The sequence below is a fragment of the Amblyomma maculatum genome, chromosome 1 (genome assembly GCF_055883805.1).
Source record: "Amblyomma maculatum isolate TAMU_Amacu chromosome 1, ASM5588380v1, whole genome shotgun sequence".
Taxonomy (NCBI): Eukaryota; Metazoa; Arthropoda; class Arachnida; order Ixodida; family Ixodidae; genus Amblyomma; species Amblyomma maculatum.
Window position 1 is genome coordinate 315,056,747 of NC_139344.1, and position 20,363 is coordinate 315,077,109.

Here is a 20,363-nt window from a genome sequence, read left to right on the forward strand (position 1 = left end):
CATTCATTCACCTGAGTTGCACAGACACATCGAATAATAATCGTGTCAAAATAATGTCAAGTAAGTTTTTATATATATATATATATATATATATATATATATATATATATATATATATATATATATATATATATATATATATATATATATATATATATAATTTTTTTTTTGCTGGTCTTCTTGCTTGTTTGCTGGTTGAGAGGAATAGGTTTGTGCGGCTTGGCGGGCAGTCCTGCAAATCAGTGGTAGATTGTACGGCGATGAATAAGGAGAGCCCCTCGAGGAGACGGCAGGTAGGCAACTCGGCCATGCGGAGAAAGACAATTAAAAAATATATATATATATATATGACGGCCGATTTAGCGGGGTAGGGTGAAATGTGAATTACGCGTGCTATCACTTGGGCTTTCACGCCTGTTTTGGTATGAGTCCCCACGTAGTCCTGAGCATGCATGTCGTAATCTACACCACATTATACGAAAAACAGGCTGACATATAGATATAAAGGCCCGTTCTAACCAAGCCTATATGAACGCATCCTGCATGGCGTAGCGTGTTTCACTCAGGATCCAGGAGTGGGACCGGTTCTCCCCTGAAAGGGGGTGCCAAATGTACTCTTTTCCTTTTTCTTTTTCAGGTGACGGCTTTATCACGCTACATTCATCCCAGGCTAAGGCGGCCCACAGAAAGCCATTTAGGCTAACCCAATGAATGGTATTTAAAAAGAGCTCTCCCGAACAACTGCGTTTCTAGCCGCGATCGCATCGTTACAAACGCCACGTTGCGGAAACTTCGACAGGAGGGGAGGACAACACGTCCGTACTGCTCAAAGTAAAGCTGCTTAGTAGAATCGGGCAGTGGAACAGAGCGCTTCATTTTTCCCAAGCGATGTGGGCTTTTCTCTGTTTGCTCCGGTAGGCAATTACATGAGACGTTCTAAGCAACATCGGTTAATAAGTTGAACGGTCTTAGCTTAGGCAACAACTTGCCAACTTTGCTACATCAAGAAATAAAAAAGAAGGCTCAACAGCGTATTCATTGCAGATTAGAGCGCCTGCAAGTAGATTGATTCTCATCACGTGTATTAACACGAGGGGAAATAAACTAGAGTGCCAGAGTTCCCATGCCAGCACTGAGCGATCCGTTGATCATATATTTACACCACTGCTTGAATAAATCAGGGCCATTTTTTCTGACCGCGGAGCTCGGGCAAACGGAATTCAGTGTACGTAAAAACATTTATATCGTACGTGAACAAACGTGTAGAAAACGAAAGCAACCACAGGAAGTATACGCGGAGTTCTTAAGCCTGCCATTCCGTCGGCTGCAGAACAAATTAACATCCTTCGTTTACCATTCGGGCACAAAGGGTTCTGCGCTGTGAAAGCGCCGCCCAGTATACACCGTGTGGACGATAAATCTTCCCATTCAGGTTATTTTAGTGAAGCCTGCCTGTCGTCTTATAGACAACCCCAGCTAAAGAAATAAGACAGAATCGTGCACGGACTACAATAAAATGCTTCGTCATTTTTTTGTGAACACAGTTTTCTCTGCAGTGTCTTTAGGGTCTTTCTCTATTACCGTAGTTGCGCTTCTGTAGTATTTTAGTTAGTATGCAATCCCGTAGTACATTTATGTAGTATACAAAATCTTGTTAGTAATATAGAAATCAGCTATTAATAATGGTTGATGGTAACAAAAACAAAATTGGTCGCAAGAAAATAACAAAATTCCCATAAAGAAAGGTGTTGGTCAAGGAGACACGATCTCCCCGTACTATTCCCAGCTTGCTTAGAGGAAGTATTTAGAGATTTGGAATGGGAGCAGTTAGGGATAAGGGTAGATGGAGAATACCTCAGTAATCTGCGATTTGCTGATGACATTGCCTTGCTAAGTAATTCGGGGGATGAACTGCAATGAATGATTGATGACCTAGACAGGAAGAGTAGAAAGGTAGGCTTGAAAATCATATGCAGAAGTCTAAGGTGATGTTCAACAGCCTCAGGAAGGAACAGCAATTTACATTAGGTAGCGAAGTACTGGAAGTAGTGGGCGATTATGTCTACTTAGGACAGGTAGTAACCGCAGATCCGGACCATGAAAAGGAAATAACAAGAAAAATAAGATTGGGATGGAGCGCATTTGGCAAGCACTCACAGATTATGACTAACAGCTTACCGGTATCGCTCAAGGGGAAAGTATACGAAAGTTGCATCTTACCTGCCCTCACCTATGGGGCTGAAACGTGGAGGCTGCCTCTCCCTGCCTCCCCCATCACTCTGATGGAAAATAAAGGTATTATTATAGGCTAACCAAGAGAGTTCTACCTAAGTTGAGGACAACGCAGAGGGCTATGGAACGAAAACTTGTAGGCATAACATTAAGAGATAGGAAGCGTGCAGAGTGGGTCAGAGAAATAACTCAAGTTAATGACATTCAGTGGAAATCAAGAAGTGGGCATGGGCAGGGCATGTAGTGCGAAGAAAGGATAATCGATGACCGTTTAGGGTAACAAACTGGATTCCAAGGGAAGTAAAGCGTAGCAGGGGGCGGCAGAAAGTTATATGGGCGGATGAGGTTAAGAAGCTCGCAGGGGTCAAGTGGATGCAGCTAGCACAGAACCGGGTTAATTGGAGAAATATGAGAGAGGCCTTAGTCCTGCAGTAGGTATAGTCAGGCTGCTGCTGCTTCTGCTGCTGCTGATGATGATGATGGTGAAAATACTGCGGATATATACTTTAACGAGATATTTTTTAGTTGTGTTTTTCGATAGGACCCTTTAAGATGCAGTAATGCCGGAGTAACGAACTTCGCCCTTGTCACAGGCTCAACGAAATTTCATCCTTTTATTTGTGAACCTGAATTAAATCTCGGGGACAGCTTCATCCGAGGAATTCATAGTATTATACAGTGTGATACAATGTACACTAAAAAAAGAATAATAGGACAAGAATGGAATGCACTTTTTCAGCAGAAATTGCTACCCAGAGAACGCCTCGCCAATTCTTCCTTGCTATCAACCAAAGTGACAGTCATAAAAAGAACGTTTTTTACTCCGATTCTTATTTTATCCAACACGTTAACTGCGTCGAACAAACCGAAGCGTTACGGGAGAACTGAACATTTTCAGCTCTATTTCTTTATCTTTAGCAGACATTTTAAAGAATATCTTCGTGTGAGCGAGAATTCCTTTCGCTGTCATAAATGATCCGCGAATTCTTTCTTCGCCGCCCGTAAAGAAATAACACGGCCTGAAAAATGTAAACCACTGGAAAGTTAAATGAGGCGGTGATGACATCCTGAAACAACATTGTATCGTGGAAACTATGCAGATCTTTTTATTTTTCATCTCATCGAAAGTAGAGTTGGAAATATTTCCCCGTTTCTGAAAGTCGAGCAGAATAAAATCATAAGAATCTGAGCACAAGGTACTGAAGCCAGTACAAATTTTTTTATCGCACAGACGAGCAGGTCTGCGGTAAAATGACGGAACTAGTACTAGCTGAGTTTTCGCGTCACAAAAAATTATAGGCATTGCACACAAGGCTTTGTGGCTGAGTCAGGCGGAACCGAACGACGCTTGGTTAAACGATGTGTTGGCAATAAAGAGCACACGTGACCGCTCCGGTATAACTAAGATGTAACCATTTCCTTGAGTCAATAAAGCGTCTTTTCTATTTCCTTCCGAGACGACGGGGAGGAACCTTTTTCAGTTTCCACAAAATGCCTTGCCACCAATCTAACCAAAGACGGGGCGCACTTTTCTTGTTCGCAAGACTGCCTGTGTACAGGGCAACATGTCCAGAAGAAAAAAGCAATCATAAGTAACAATGCAGTGGATGACATCTTCGACTGCTTGGTGTGTGCCTGTACAGTCCTCCAATTTTTTAGTAATACCACGAGATGTTTTATCTTACGGTAAAAGTTCGCGAAACCTCGACTCGCGCGTTTACGCGTGTTCTAAGCAATGTTGACTGGCAGTGTGTTCAATAGTTAATTATCAATGCATTTATTAATCAAGTGACGCGATGTGTTCCTCACTGCAGCATGGCTGGGATCTCTTTCGTTGGCCTCGTCTCTATTTGTCTCCCCCGTCGTGGTGGCCTGGTGCCGGCGGAAAAGCGCGCGCCTCACGGCCGTGCTGGGCGGCTTGGTAGCTGCGCTGGGCTGCCTCTTCTCGTCGTTCGCCTCGCAGCTACACCAGGGCCTGTTCAGTCAAGGCCTTGTCCTGGGCCTGGGACTGGGCATGGCCCGGGATGCCGGAGAATTGGTCATGGGACAGTACTTCAAGAGGAGACGTCACTGCGCCGAGGTGGTCGCCTGCGCGGGATCTGGACTGGGCACGGCAGCCATGGCGGCATTCCTGCACTCAACGCTCGGGTGTGCATTTGTGCTTGCACTCCAGACAAACACGTTAACAATACAGACGAGCAAGGAAAAACTTGAGCGCTGATGTCATAATAAAGATTGCATGAACCATCGCATTAATCGAAGTAGCTCAGTAAAGCTCTGGCCGCAGGAAGATTGCTCTGAAATGCAGAGAACGAGATTATGAGGAAAATAAAAGTTAATTACAAAATAGATAACACCCATCGCCACTTATACTTGTTAGGCAAGGTGGAAATAATCACCGCTCGGATTTAAAGAGGATACGAATAAATTATATTCATTAATTTCATTCATTGGCGGCTAAAGAGCACGTGTATATATATATATATATATATATATATATATATATATATATATATATATATATATATATATATATATATATATATATATATATATATATAAAGAGAGTTGAAAGTAGCTGGTCTACGAGTCCAAAGCAAACGTTGGGGATTATTATTTTTTTTATGCTTTTGTTGCTGGTATTTTACAAGAATTAGTCTTAAGGTGATTATCGGGATAAATAATATTAAATGCGAAGCGGCCGGAACAACAACGCGCCAATGGTGGGAGTCGCACCCACGACCTTCAATGTCTCATCCAGTGCTCTTCCAACTGAGCTACATCGATGGCTGTCCAAGGCTGGATGGATGGATGGATGGATGGATGGATGGATGGATGGATGGATGGATGGATGGATGGATGGATGGATGGATGGATGGATGGATGGATGGATGGATGGATGGATGGACGGACGGACGGACGGACGGACGGACGGACGGACGGACGGACGGACGGACGGAAGGACGGACGGATGGGTGGATGGATGGATGGATGGATGGATGGATGGATGGATGGATGGATGGATGGATGGATGGATGGATGGATGGATGGATGGATGGATGGATGGATGGATGGATGGATGGATGGAACTATATATATATATAGTTTAGGGAATCGTATTACCTTCGTCAGCGCAGCTTTAATATATAGTCGCCCTCCCAACTCGCACCCCAACATGTTTTGCGGTGTTTTAAAAATACTTCGCCTCGTTAAGTAGATTTGATACTTTCGTGATCTGTTCTAGGATCTCCATGGTTGCTCTGTACCGAATAACGACATCAATGATGACTCGTGAAATTAGAAAACTGCTTTGGAACATTTCGCTTCCATGTATTCCTATGGGCGCTAAGCCTATTTTTCACCCCCAGTCGGCTGCGACGCTGCGAGCGCCCCCTTTGTTTGTAAACACGGTGTTGGTCTATATATAGTAGACATAGTTTTCTTTTGACTAAAGGCCCAGGGATGTTCAAAAAGGATGTCACAAACTTTCCCTATTATCCTATTTCATTCTACCTAGAGTTTAGGACCAACGTTACTAGCTTGCAGAAAAAGTCAGAGTAGCAAGGAAAAAGGCCAAGCTGCTCTGATAGAATTCTCGCTCTCTGCAGTTGTGCTTACTATCAATACACGTGCAGTTATTATATATATACGTGGATTGTGATGTTTATATATAAATAGTAATGTGTGCAATCGTATTCGCTGTATCATTGCCGAATTAATCTATGTCTAAATGCTCATTCTCCCTTAAACAAAATAATAGGTTGTGCTGTATAGTCAAATATGTGCCAAAGGGGAAGCAGTGTTGTTCTTTGATTTGCTGTTGATTCTTGCAATTTTTATCAACGTTGAGAAAATCAAGTTTTTGTTGTTTGCTGCACTTCATCTGCACATTACTGTTGTTGACAATTGCTTAATTTTTCTTAGTTGCGTTACCAATTGAATTTCAATAAAATTACCTCTACAAGCAATAAAATAGTGTCGTTACTTCTTTTGTTTTGTGTGTGTGGGGGGGGGGGGAATTTCTCAAGGCCATTGTGCGAATAAAATCCCAGCTACCTGTGATAGCTTGCTATAGATGTGTTGTTTTTTTTTTGTTTCTTTTTTCTTTTTTAGAGAGAGGCACTCGTGTTTGTTCTGTTATTTGATTTTGCTCTGCTTATGTCCATTCCCGCTGAATCCTTTGTCAGTTGATTCGCTAATTAACTCCGCCCATCCTACGTTCTTGTATAAGATAAGCAACAAAACTTTTAGAAATGCTAACGGGTCGTTATTCTGCGTCAGACCTCAAAAATAGGACACTAAGAACAGACGTTCTGATTAGACAATGACGTAGGCCGTTTGCTGGCATGAATCTTCGTCTAATCGGTACTGGAGTACCCGCTACAAAACAGAAGCCAGTGGGCAAAGCAAAGAACAGCGTTGGTGAGCAAGTCGACGGCGTTGTCAGATTTGTTTCATGGCATTAACGAGGAAATTTCCCAGCACATAAACGCGCTCTCCCAGGTAACACTTAGCTTCGAAGCCAAAACTTTCGTAATTTAGTTATAATTTTACTGCAGCCATGTAGAGCGCAACGGCAGTTCGCTAAAACGATTTGCGCTGGCCGTTCCATGCTTCCGCGCGCCGTGTAGCAGACGACGCGTCCGGGAAGGAGCAAGAGTCGACCGCAGCGCCGCTAGTTCTCGCGACCGCCACTTGGGACACGCTCCTCTGCTGGGCGGTATGGGGAGCTGTGAAACTGAGTTTGTTCTAGTAATGTTGTTTCGGACGGTGGAACGTCTTTCTTCGGGGTAAAATTGAGATCGGGAACGTTTTGTGACATCCTTTTATATATAATGTGTGTGTTTGTGTGTGTGTGTGTGTGTGTGTGTGTGTGTGTGTGTGTGTGTGTGTGTGTGTGTGTGCGCGTGTGTCTGTGTGTGCGTGTGTGCGTGTGTGCGTGTGTGTGTGTGTGTGTGTGTGTGTGTGTGTGTGTGTGTGTGTGTGTGTGTGTGTGTGTGTGTGTGTGTGTGTGTGTGTGTGCGCGTGCGTGTGTGCGCGCGCAGAGTTTAACGTCCCAAAGCTAGGCAGGCTCTGAGAGACGCCGTAATGGGGGGCTCCGGAAATTTCAACCATCTGGGGTTCTTTAGCATGCTCTGAGATCGCTCAGCAGACGGGCGGCTTGATTTTCGCCTCCACCGAAAAGCGTCTCCGCGGCCGGGTTTGGATCCAGCCTGCTTTGGCATAGTAGTCGAGCGCCCTAACCAGCCATCATGCATGGCGGTGTGTGTGTGCTGGTGAGCAGGTGTGGGTGTATTATCCGAGTTTGGACGCAGCTAAAAAGGTTTATTGGGTTTGGTTATGTCTTTATGATTTGAATGTGGAGACTTGCAGAGTCAAATTGTGGCTGTGGCTAAAGATCCGCCGGGAATAATAATAATAATAATAATTGGTTCACAGGAAGGGAAAAGCGCACTGTATGTTCAGTTCAGTTCAGTTTATTACCTTAAGGACCCCCGTGGGGGTATTACATAAGGGATGGATTATACACAAAAAAATAAGTACAATGGTTGCCATGTTAAACTTGTTCTGTGGACACCTGAACCGCGCCGTAAGGGAAGGGATGAAGGTGGGAGTGAAAGTGGACAGAGATAAAGGGGAGCCGTAGTGAAGGTCTGCGGAGTAATTTCGACCACCTGGGGTTCTTTAACGTGCGCCGACACCGCAGAGCACACGGACGCCTCTTCGTTTCGCCTCCATCGAAACGCAGCCGCCGAGGTCGGGTTCGAACCCGGGTACTCCGGCGCAGTAGTCAGGCGCCTTACCACTGCACCACCCCGTCGGGGCCCGCCGGGAAGACTCGGCACGTTTTTTCGCACGGTACATCGCAGGTATCTTGTTGTCTAAATTCGACATACCTAGGGAAACTTTCTCGTAGGTTCGGCATCATGTATACGTCTGTTGGCACGGTTGCAGAAGTATGGATCGCATTAAGGTTTTTCCCATTGCTACCCCGGGATGGAGCAATTGGCGTTCCGTGCTTCGAATGTACCAGCGAGCTGTTCGTGCTGTTGAGCTTATAAAAAGCCCCATATATATTTCTAAAGATCCCTGGGTGGTCGAAATTACTCCGCAGCCCTCCACTACGGCTCCTCTTTCTCTCTTTCCACTTTCGCTCCCACCTTCCTCCCTTCCCTTATGGCGCGGTTGAGGCGTCCACAGAAAACAAGTGAGACAGTTACCGCGCCTTTCCCTTCCTATAAATCAATCAACCATATATATTTCGGTTGTGTCTCAGTTTGCACGCAGAGTTCAGTTGCAGCGTGCGCGCAGCAAAATCACTCCTGGCTATTTCCAAGCAAACACGAGGCACACGTGGCTTTTTGCCGTGTGCTCAAGACCATTCAGTGAGCGTTGGGATTTTCTTTGCGACAAGCCGTGTTAAACAATATAAGTTAAATGTGCGCCGCGTCTCTCTTGGCTCGTGCTAATCTCGAACCGACGGAAATTTAGCACCACGTAGAAGTTTCGCGAGATGAGAACACCGAGGGCTGGACGCATGCTAGCCTTGCTCGTTCGTTAAAGTTTACCTGAAAGAGCCGATCGCTTGCGCTTTCTGCTTTCCGGTTGCTCTTTCTTGCACTGCGGGAAAGCGCGTATTCGCCTCAGCAGGTCCACCGGCTTTTTCATTGTCGCCTGTGCAGGCCTCAACCACATTCACCATTCCTTTCGCCATTGTTGCGAGGTAGAACCTAAGAAGTTTAATAATTTACGCCTTATTTGCTGCGTTTTCCGGTAAATGAGGCAGCAAAACATTTCTAACGACGTTTAGGGCAAAAGCCTTTAATGGCTCATGCTGTCGTGGACAAAATGTGTCCTGCTTTTGCGGCGGCTCTGATTGGCCGAAGCGGCATGACATCATAAAGGTCTCGCCCAATCACTAACCGCCACCACAGTTTGCGCGAATGCGTGCCTTATATGGCCATATGTCAATCAAACAGTAAATTACGAACTAATTAATAATTATTAATTACAAATTACTGACTAATTAGGTAATTATTAGTTGTCTAATTATTGTTTGCCTCTGTAATAACTACTAATTAAATAACATGCCCAAATAATAATTAGTTACTAATTAGTGCCAGTTGCGTATCAGAATGCGGTATTCAGGCTTTTACCTTTCACTACTTTAGTCGCTGAAGTCCCTCGTAATTTATTTACTTCCGGTTAAGTGCAGTGTTCAGCACTGCAAGATGCATCTTACGTCGTGTAGCTGCGTTCGATCGCCATACCAGCGCCTCAGTAAGACGCCCGACTACTGTGCCGGAGTACCCGGGTTCGAACCCGACCTCGGCGGCTGCGTTTCGATGGAGGCGAAACGAAGAGGCGTCCGTGTGCTGTGCGATGTCAGCGCACGTTAAAGATCCCCAGGTGGTCGAAATTACTCCGTAGCCCATCACTACGGCTCCTCTTTCTCTCTTTCAACTTTCACTCCCACCTTCCTCCCTTCCCTTACGGCGCGGTTGAGGTGTCCACAGAAAACAAGTGAGACAGTAACCATGCCTTTCCCTTCCTATAAATCAATCAAATCAATCAGGGGCAGTACAGAATTGCAGACGGCGCAAACGCGAGTGGTAGATTAATTAAATTAGGAGCAGATCGAAATGCCAGATCATGAGATCGTTTGCTACGAGTGACTCGCTGGCTAGTGTGCATCACGTCTTCTGCCGCCGTTGCCTTCACGAACTCTTCACGTTGCCTCTGCCGCCGTTGCCTTCACGAGTGACAGCGGCGCTTGCAGCGCGCAACTGGTCTGGACAACGCCTATCGCTGTCATTTGTTGGATCGCGATGTAACAGTCAACGAACCTTTATTGCACCACTTAGAAAATTGCGAACGTATAGCGTGTAAAGTAGAGTTCTGGGCTAGTTGGTAATACATGATAAGTGGGAGGCTTAGCGCGGAACAAACAAGGACAAGAGAGGCACACAGGCACACAGCGCTCGTCCTGTGTGCCTCTCTTGTCCTTGTTTGTTCCGCGCTAAGCCTCCCACTTATCATGTATAGCGTGTAACTTGCATACGCTTCGCAGAGAAGAGTGCGTGCCAAGCAGCATGACGTTAGCCACGGGCTACAGCGAAGTTTACCTTATATTTAACGAAAATACACCGAGTGCGTCGACCGTAGTAGTCCAGCTGCTTTTATCAACCGGCATTGCACAGTGTTCTACCACTTTATCGGAACCATTTTGACAAATTTTTTTTCCTTAACTGGCAGCTCATTTGCGTTGAAACCGCGCACAAGGCTTGCTCTTCATGGGCCTTTTTCTTGCGTAGTAAGTTAGAACATTGCGCTTACCTGGTTTAGCTGCACATGATTAAAACCAGAACCGTTTGCGACGAGATTTATGAGCAAAACACGCCAACACAGTTTCTGGCAAAAAGCAGTTGTGGCGCCATCTTGCGTCGCTGCAAGAAAGCGACACGTTTCTAAAGCGCCAAGGAGAGCGTGTTACGCTTTGTTAATGATGCAAGGTAGCGCCACCGCTTCCCTTCGCAGGAAAACTAGCATTCGCATTTTTCGCTGTAATCTTTCACAGACGGTTCTGATTTCTTATCATGGGAGCCAAATCAGGTAAGCATCACTGTAAGTCTTATTACACTACGAAAGGGTCAACAACGCGCAAGCTTTCTGCATGGTCTCGTCGCTATTGTGCATTTTGTTGAGGCGGGAGAATTTTTCAAAGCGGTTCAGGTAAAGTTGCAGAACACTGCCTGACCCAAGAGCTGCTATATTTTTGAATGTTATTTTTGAACAGTTTGTTTGTATCTGCGTGTGCTACACATTATGCAGCTAGAAGAAGGAGTTTATCCACGCCCTCCCTAACTAGCTTAGCAGATGCCGGCTAATTGGTTGTTCATGCTAGATAAACGCCACAAATGACTAAAGCAGAAAGTAGACGCTGACTTCTAACCTTGCGAAGGAGAACTGCAGATGCGTATATGTGCAGCATTATATACGTGCATGTTCGCTATAAACGAAAGTCAACGTCGTTTATGTCCACTCCGCGTCTGCATTGTCTTTCCCCCTGTTGCGCCTTCTCATTCGCTCAATTCTTTCCACTGCTCCACATATCCTGGCTATTGACGGCTCCAGCCGCGCCTGAGGAAGTGTCGCGTCAATCGCCACCCCCATTACATCCCCGTGTCTGTGGGCACGTGGTACGGTCGTTGTTTGGCTTACAGAGCGTGACGAAGATTGTAGCAGAAGTTGAAGCCGCGCCTAGATAACTCGTCAACCGCGCTGTGCGCTGCTGAAGAAAGAAAGCTTGCGCGATTACAGCAATTCCCTCTGCTGCTCCTGTCGTATCAGATCCATTTCAGGGCACGTTCTCGGTTTGGGCGTAGGCCGGACGTCGTGGATTCGCTAATGGAATCGCCGCTTTCCACGCGCTTTAAAAATTACGGCCTCTTTCGGTTGCCGAGTCGAAAACCCCTTATCTATGCCCGTGTGAAATGCTGTCGCGCTTCGGGCACAGCTTTGTTTAAATAAAAGGGCAGAACACTGCCTAAACTGTGTTCGCATTTTGCCTGAGAAGATTCTAAGCGAGCTGAGCACATGGTAGCCAAAACCAGGAATTTCACCTTCTTTGTTTTTAGGTCCTCATTTTTTTAACGCTGTGACTGCTCAAACAGAAAAGAAGAAAGCCACTAGAGGTACCTCACACTATTCGTTAGGCGTATTTGCCCTACATTTTCAGAAAGCATCTTCATTTAGCCCGGAAGTCCCTCTTGCATACGTGCAAACGAATAGAATGTTGCCGCTAAACACATCACTATTTAGGTCACATGCGTAAAGGTTCCTTCCTTCCTTCCTTTCTTTCTTCCTTTTTTTTTTCTTTTTATGGTGCTATTCTAGTTGGCATTTTGCGGGCAGGCTCTGCGCCACGGGGTACACTGATTCGTCATTTTTATGAAAGCTTGTAGGGCTAATTTATACTCAAAGCCCTTCGTAAATATTTCTATAACACTCTTTTCGGGGGACTCTGATCCAACGTTAACTATTTATTCAACGAAACCAGCGGGTGTCTAACAGCTCAAGCATAACTGCACTCATTGCCATTTTTATTAACTTTCCACCATTTCTTCATTACCCAAAACGAAGTCAGTCCGCATTAGGAACATACCGCTTTGTACGCTATTCTATTTGCATATGTATTCGTGAAGGCAAGTAACCCACACTGCAGTGTAACTGTGTACTCGGGTAGAAGCTGAGACTGGCGTCTGATTTGTTGTGTGTGACATGAAAAGCGGTCAACATGTTCAGCTTCCTTCTTGTTCTCCCCCACCTTATCCGACAATGACAGTTCTCTAGGCTGGCGCCACGGCCTCCAGGCTACTACCGGACTGGTGTCCCTGAACTTCTTGCTGGGCGCCTTCTACCGGCCGGCGTCTCTGTACCACCCTCAGCGGCGCGCCATCGTGCACCTCAAGAACCAGCGGCGCAAGATCAAGGAGAAACAACCGCGAACCGAGAAGCCGCCTTTCTTCGACTTCGCCGCTCTGCGCACGCGCACGCTCAGAGTGGTCATGGTGGCCGCAGCACTGGCGGCAGCGGGGCTGTACACGCCATTCTTCTGCCTCGTACGTCGTGTGCAGTCTATATATGATGAAAACATCTGTAAGCTGAGAAGCAAACTTTATGTGCTGTGGCCATTTTCGCTTAGGACTGTTATAGTCCGTCAGCTCTCCCTGCATTCGTTATTTATTTGAGTGTTTGAAATTGTAGGCCCCAGTTTCAGAGCACAACTTTTACACTGCCTAGGTGCGTCCGTGAAAGATAAGAGTTAATTATGGTTATGGTTTTATGCCGACAATAATAATGGTTTAATATAAATCAGAATATGTATAAGTTTGTATTCCTCAGGGTTGTCCTCCAAACGCGTATTCATGCCACATTTAAAGAAAAAAAATTTTGGCGAATGCTTAAGCTCCGCCTGAGTGTCTTAATCGACTTCCATCTCTTTCGCAGACGAGAAGGTATTTTTTAACATTTATGACGTACCGCAAGAAACACAAGGCCTCACTTCAACCAACTGGAGCGAACGTGCTTCGATAGTCTCTAAGTCACAGGTTCAATCCAGCAAATTTTTTCCAGCTTTTGTTGTTTGCTTGTTTGTTTGTTTCAGCTCAATTATTACTCCCCCTAAAAAATTAAATCTCATGTGTTTATTTAAATCATGCTGTAGCCTTATAATCCCTCTTTATGTTTTTATTTCCGATTTCGTGTGATGTCGCGAGCATCAATCCGAGTTTATTCCACAAAAAAATTACGAGAGCCTTTAGCGACTAAAGTAGTGAAAGGCGAAAGCCTGAGTGCCGCAATCTGCTACACAACTGGCACTAATTAGTAAACAATCAATTCACTAAACAGTCAATTAGATATTGGTTAATTAAATAAGTAGTAATTAACTGGGTAAATAATTATAATAAGTAATCATCATTAGTCAAATAACGAATTAGTTAATTAGTCATCAATTAGTAATTGATCATTGATTGACATATGGCCATATAAGCCACGCATTCGTGCATACTGTGGGGTGCTCTGTGATTGGTCGAGACCTCTATGACGTAATTCCGCCTCGGCCGATCAGAGCCGCCGCAAAAGCGGGACAAATTTTGTCCACGACAGCATGAGCCATTAAAGGCTTTCGCCTCAAAGCGTCGACTATGCCGGGTCTTTCGCTGAATGGGACCCTTAAATCTATCGCGTTAAAGAACCAATGATGTATGATTGGCATTAGGCCAATTCTTTTTTGCATGCTTCGAAGCCCCACCACACAACACGTCGTGAAACAACGTTACTGTGTGGCCTATGGCTTGGCGTTGCTTTCGCACACAAATACGCCTTCTTGATCGCGATGGCTGACAGCCCTGCTCGTGAACGATGTGGCCTTGATGAAACGATTGAGCACTTCCTTTGTGATTGCCCTGTTTTTTCAACTGAACGACATATGTTGCGTACTGCATTGGATCGTCTGGACACTCACCCCTTAACGGAAGGGAAGATCTTGGGATCATGACCACAAACGTCATCTGCGCTCAAAGCCTATGGCACTTTTTAAGAGAGACTAGCCTGACTGACAGACTGTGACTTTCTCACCTCCTCTCCTATTCTACCCTCCCCCTTATCGTCCATTCCTCTTCCCCAGTGCAGGGTAGCCAACCGGAGTTCATTCTTTCTGGTTAACATCACTGCCTTCCACCCTCCTTTTCTCCTCCTCCTCCTCCTCGAAGCTCTGACACATTCATTTTTACTGCGTGGCCCTATTAGCCGCAATCACGGATTCCACCGATGTCTGTCAGAAGCCGCTCTCTCTCTTTCTCTTTCTCGCCGTGAACTTGAAGCGCGGAGAAGATGATGACGTGCACTTGACGCCAATTAGCCTATGAGCGGCGGAGCGGCCTCGCAGTTGCGGTCAATGAGAGTGGCGCGTATTGCAATTGCAGCCTTCGCCGGGCAATGTTGACACAAGCACGTGTTACTCTTAACTGAGCGGTTGCATGTCGCTCGCTCGCCCTCAACTTTGTCCTCTCTCCCAGCGTCAGTCAGCCTTCTGCTCCTACGGACAGCTTTCGCTGTAGAGCCACAGATGTTGCTCTCATGTATAGCCCTCGGCTCCACCACACTTGCCGCATCGCAAAAAAAAAAAAAAAATTGCGCTCGCATGCATGGCTAAACGGGCGCTCGCCTTCAAGCGCACTGCCTTGCTCTTCGACAAAGCGTTTTTAAATTCTTAGAAAAGCAGAGCCGGATAAGAAATGCGAGCGTACCTACATCGCATTTGAATGCGAATCACCTTTTTTTTTTTTAAATTCAGCCTTAATAAATGTTTGCTGTTTTTCTTTTTTTGCTCAACATTACCATAGGAAGGAGAAGTAGAGAAGGCAGGGATGTTAATCGGAAATGCTACCGGTTGGCTAGCACCCTACACTGGAAAAACAAAAGATGAGCGGATTAAATAAAGAGGATAAGAGAAAAGGGGCACAGTAACAATTTGGCACTCAAACCGGTGGGTGTCAAGTAACAAAACAGTGCGCACAGCACTGTCTCTCGACAACGTGGCCGTCGCTATGCTCTGAGTAAAGCTCGGAGAGTTTGTTGTTGACTTAAGCCCCAGAGCCATGCTTTACGACACCTATCGAAGACAAACGAACGGCCGCCGTGACTGTGGAAGAGCCAGATGCCCGCACAGATGCCAGAAGCAAAAGTGCACAGTGACTCAGGGCTTTCAATAAACACGTGTTTCAATCAATAAACAAAACAGTGCATTGCGTACCTTGAAGGCAGTCGACTATTGTGGCTACGTACCAAGGATCTTATCCATCGTTAAAGGGTGATGATCTAGGCGGTCCAGCGCACAATCAATCATGTCTTTCATTCACAAATGCAGGGCATTCACACAGAAGACGATCAACTGTCTCTTCACAGCCACAGTTTTCACAGGCAGGGCTGTCGGCCGTTCCAATCCGTAAAACATTTTCGTTTGTGAAAATAACATCGAGCGGAACAACAACGCTGCTTCTCGACGCGCTATCCTTTAGGATCCTATTTATTGATACTGCAATCCCAACACTGGGATTGCAGTATCAATAAATAAAATAATAAATAAATAAATAAAGGCGAAAGCGCAGTCCAGGGCCCTGAAGCGGCGGTTGCAAAGCTGTTCCGCGTGATCTCCAGGGCGGGCCAAAGAGCGAAGCGCGGCGTCAATCCTCGATATGGGGATTCTCGCTGGATTGTGGGCAGATCGGGCAGCCTCGTCCGCCTGGTGGTTTCCGAGTATATCGCAGTGTCATGACACACACTTAAGAATAATATCGGGACGTTTCGATATGACGCCGTGGTACTGCTGGCGGATCTCTCCTACCAGTTTTTCATGTGTCCCACGGCGTAGTGCAGGTTGCTTGCCTTGAAGGGCTCCTTTAGGATCTGTGAGCACGGTTCAGTCATGTGGATGGTCTTGGCAAATAATTTCATCTCGTAGTGGGTAACTAGTTCAGCACCAGTAAAAGTAAGATATGACGTCTTAACCTTTATCAAAATTGACTTGGCCGACATTAACACCGACCCCGTGAAACTGGTTGGATTAACTGAGCCTTCTGTGTAGAAATTTATAAGATGTTGATGTTTAGAATGCAACTATTCAAACATCAGTCATTCGTTTAGGCGGAGGCGATGACATTCCAGCTTTCTTCGTAATTACAGGAATATAAATATGTATCCGAGGCTCATGTAGACTCCATATGGGGGAGCATGGTCTTGCGGCAGGAGTGAACTTCGAAGGGATATAGGTGAGACGATCTTTTATAACCTGACGAATGCAGTACTTGGCCCAATTGGAAGAGTTTCTAGATGGTGACTGGGGACCCTTGTTAGGGGCCGAATACGTGCTCTCATTGTGTCAACAGTAATGTGTGTAGTAACAGGACGTGCCCTGGCGACAAAAACAGTCACTTCTGTTGAGGCACATTTAGGGAGTTCAAGGCAAATACGAAGTGCTTGAGCTTGCAGACTTTGAAGAGTTCTGAAGGTTCGTTTTTCTATTGTTTCCAAATATGGGGAAGCTGTACCTCACATAGCTCTTAGTGACCGGTACAGTTGATGCATCGAGTGAACTGATACGCCTCAGGACTTTCCCTCGAGGAAGGAGAGAACTTGGAAAATCGCTACAAATCTGTTTACTCGTTTCGCTGATATGGCGACTCCACGACAGATACACGAGAACTCCAAAGAAGTGATGCCTTCTCTCATAGGGAACAATTTTCCATCAATGCATATGGGGTAACGTGACATTTTTTTCATGTGAATGTCAGAAGGGAGCACTTCTCAATCGAAATATTTAGGTCCTGCAGACGAAGGTAAGACGTCAATATCGTTAACGTCTTTTGAAGCCTCGTACGGACTTGGGCACGAGTAGCACTGGACGATCAAATGCATATTTCATCTGCATAGATGGACATTTGAGCAGATCGCGGTAGTATGTCTACGAAGCCGACGAGTGTAAAGCTGAAATTTTTTGTACGTTCAAGCATTTGAAGTTAGTTAATATATGTTGCCATCTTTGACACTATTTCCGGAGTTTTGGGTCTATATTCCTAAAGAGTGCACGCCAACTTCACATATAGTTTTGCTGCGCCACTAACGGCTCTTTCTTCACTCATTACTGTCGCTAAACGAGAAGACCCCTGCGCAATTCCAGAAGTGATTCAGGAAAGAAGTTGAGTGCCTTCCGGCTCGTCTCTCCCTGATTCTTTTTTTCTATTTTGTCCCCTAGTCTCATGTAGCGTTCTCCTCTTTCACGGAGAGTATCGACTAGCCTGACATTATGCATTTGTGATGTTCCTTCACCCATGCCTTGACTTCCCCGCTGCCCAGGTTCCCCTGAGTGCTGCCGAGGGCGTGCAGGGCGCCTGGGCGCTGCAGGCTCTGCTTGGCGTTGCCTCTGCCGGAGGTGCTGGCGTGGCCGGTCTGCTGCTGGTGCGGCGGCGCTCAACGCAGTGCTTGTTGAGCCGCCGATGCCTGTGCCAGCTGTCCCTGCTGGGCGCCGGCCTGGCCATGATGGCGCTAGGGGCGCTGAGCGGGTTCGCCGGCTACGCACTCTTCGCCGCCGTCTACGGGGCCAGTGCCGGCGGGGTCGCTTACGCGCTACGCATGCTCGTCTTCGAGCGGCTGCGGGCCAGGCACTTCGGCCGAGCCTGGGGATTCGTCCAGTGGGTCCAGTGCCTGCCCATCCTCGTTGGAGTTCCCGTCACAGGTACCGGCGATTTCTTGCAACAAAATTATAGCGCAGGGCTGGCTGGCATTGAAACATGATCGCAAAGAAGCTGTTCGCAATTTCGCACTTATAACCTTTCTTCATGCATGCCAAGAGGTCTTGCACGTTCGTGTCGAAAACGTCAACGCAAGTAGCTTTCGAACGTTGCGCAGACATCTTGCAGCATAATAGCATGAAAAGTGGCCTAATATTTGAGCTGTGTAATAACACCAAGTAAAAGGCAAAAGCCCAGGCGCTTTGCAAATACAATTCAAGAATTTTTCAATTCAGCACAAAGCATTAAACTCAGCCAACGTGAAAAATAAACTAAACAAGCGGCAAGTGCATGAACATCAGAAACGCTACTCTGCGCTTCCTAAGTTCGTTTTGTGTGTGTGTGTGTGTGTGCGCGCGCGTGCGTGTGCGTGTGCGTGTGTGTGTGTGTGTGTGTGTGTGTGTGTGTGTGTGTGTGTGTGTGTGTGTGTGTGTGTGTGTGTGTGTGTGTGTGTGTGTGTGTGTGTGTGTGTGCGTGCGTGCGTGCGTGCGCAAGTTCGGCTATTTTTAAACTGCGCAGGTTACATCAGTAAATCGCGAGAAGACCCCAAGGCTGGCTTTTACTTCTCGGCAGCTTGCACGTTCGCTGGAGCCACCAGCCTCTTTTTCCTGCCGGACGCCAAGGTGGAGTCACTGCTCTGCCATCATGCTCCGCAACAGCAGCAACAGCACCTTCACCATCGCCAAAACAGCAACCACTCGCAGGAGACCACATGCGGTGACCACCAGTGCACGCGGCAGTCTCGACACCCGAGCACCAGCGACAGCCCAAACAAGGGCTGCTTCGAGCAACCTAGTCCCGCGGATGGAGACGTGCTAGTGGTGAACACACCATGCACTTGCCGCACGTCCTTGCTGTGTTATCAGCGGACGATGTCCTGGGCCACGTCGGTGGACTACCTTGACCAGCCAGGACTGGGAGCACTCTCGCTGGACGCAGAGTGCGTCGACGAGGAACTGGGGGACGAATCGCCGCGGCCTCAGGTGTCGGAGTGTGTCATAGAGGAGAGACTCGTCGGGGATGTCGGTGCGTGTGCTATGTGCTGTGCCATGACGGCTGGACCTGTGTGCGAGTGCGCTCCTTCCAGAGATCGGACAGCCGTGTCGCCGAAGAAAATGCACCCCGCGCGCTATATACACGAGCCGCTCCTGTTCCGCTCGACGATGGCGCCTATTGAGGAAGTGACGAGCACTGTGTGAAACATTTGGCTTCAGTCATCAAACAAACTTCGAACTTCTAAAGGTGTCGCTTCCACTAAACTTATTCTCGGACATTGTCGGAAGGAGCTCAGGCATTCGGTGCGCACCTTCTAATGTGTCATTTCTGTGTCCGGAAGAGTCGTTTTCGTTGTCAGCAATGGCTTCACTCAAAGTCTGCGCTCAGTCCCAGGTCTTTTGCTAATATGCACGCCCCGTGTTTCTATACTCCAGACTCTTCCGCAATGGGTGATGGACCGTCACGCGTACCGACTGCGACAAGCACGGTGTACACTGCCGTAATGGAATTCCAGTCAACTTGTCACTGAGTTGTGCCGTAAACGTTGTGTAGAACAACTCCATTTTCAAGACAGTATACTGCTCGCGAGTGTTTTCCTTTTTGAAAGCACAAAAGTATATTGTGGATAAAAGTTGCCAGAACAGTATTGCTCTCAAGAATTCAATTTGTGAAGAAATTATTTTGTGTAAAAAGAAAACTGCGAATAACTGAGGCTAAAGAAATGTCCAGGACTACAGCTCCGATCTACTTACTGTGTACCAAACCCCACTGTCTTTGTATGACGTTCATAGCCATGGAATACGAAAGAGATCATTGAAATAGAATTTTATCCCGTTTTTCTGCATCTATTTTTTTTTTTTAGGTAGGGTGATGATATTGCCGCCATGGGGGCGAAAACGCTAAATACTGAACACTTGGTTTGAAACTTTGCCTTTAAGATTAGGATGTTTGAGGAAGGTTTGCCAGCTTGGCGTCTTTAGACGACACTTATAAGATTTGGCTAAATGTTGGCAGCATAATGCCTGCATACTGCTTGTGTCGACAGCATGGTAGTTTCCTTACAGTGAGCGCCGAGCTTATAAGGCACGAGAGCACGTCTTTAATTATGCAACTGCAGACGGGCATATCAGAAAATATATGCAGAAAATAAATGCAAAAAATATTCGTACATATGGAGTACTGGAAATTAAGAAGTAAAAGCTGCACACGTATCCCAACAGCACAGCGGCAGCTAAATATATTTAATTACTCTTAAATTATGGATAATGGACTGCAGCAGATATA

General features: G+C 46.4%; 1 protein-coding gene across 2 annotated transcripts in view; it reads left to right on the forward strand.

Annotated features, from left to right (window-relative positions):
• Positions 1-20,363, forward strand: part of LOC146207166 (monocarboxylate transporter 11-like) — a 70,248-nt gene extending 49,885 nt beyond the window's left edge. The window contains exons 2-5 of one of the 2 annotated variants that reach the window (XM_084605441.1): positions 4,047-4,380; positions 12,578-12,854; positions 17,650-18,028; positions 18,603-20,363. In XM_084605441.1, coding sequence (XP_084461567.1) covers positions 4,047-4,380; positions 12,578-12,854; positions 17,650-18,028; positions 18,603-19,282 — 1,670 coding nt within the window. In that variant the 3' untranslated portion in view covers positions 19,283-20,363. The remainder of the gene's footprint in view (positions 1-4,046; positions 4,381-12,577; positions 12,855-17,649; positions 18,029-18,602) is intronic. The other variant, XM_084605445.1, reaches the window with a different exon arrangement.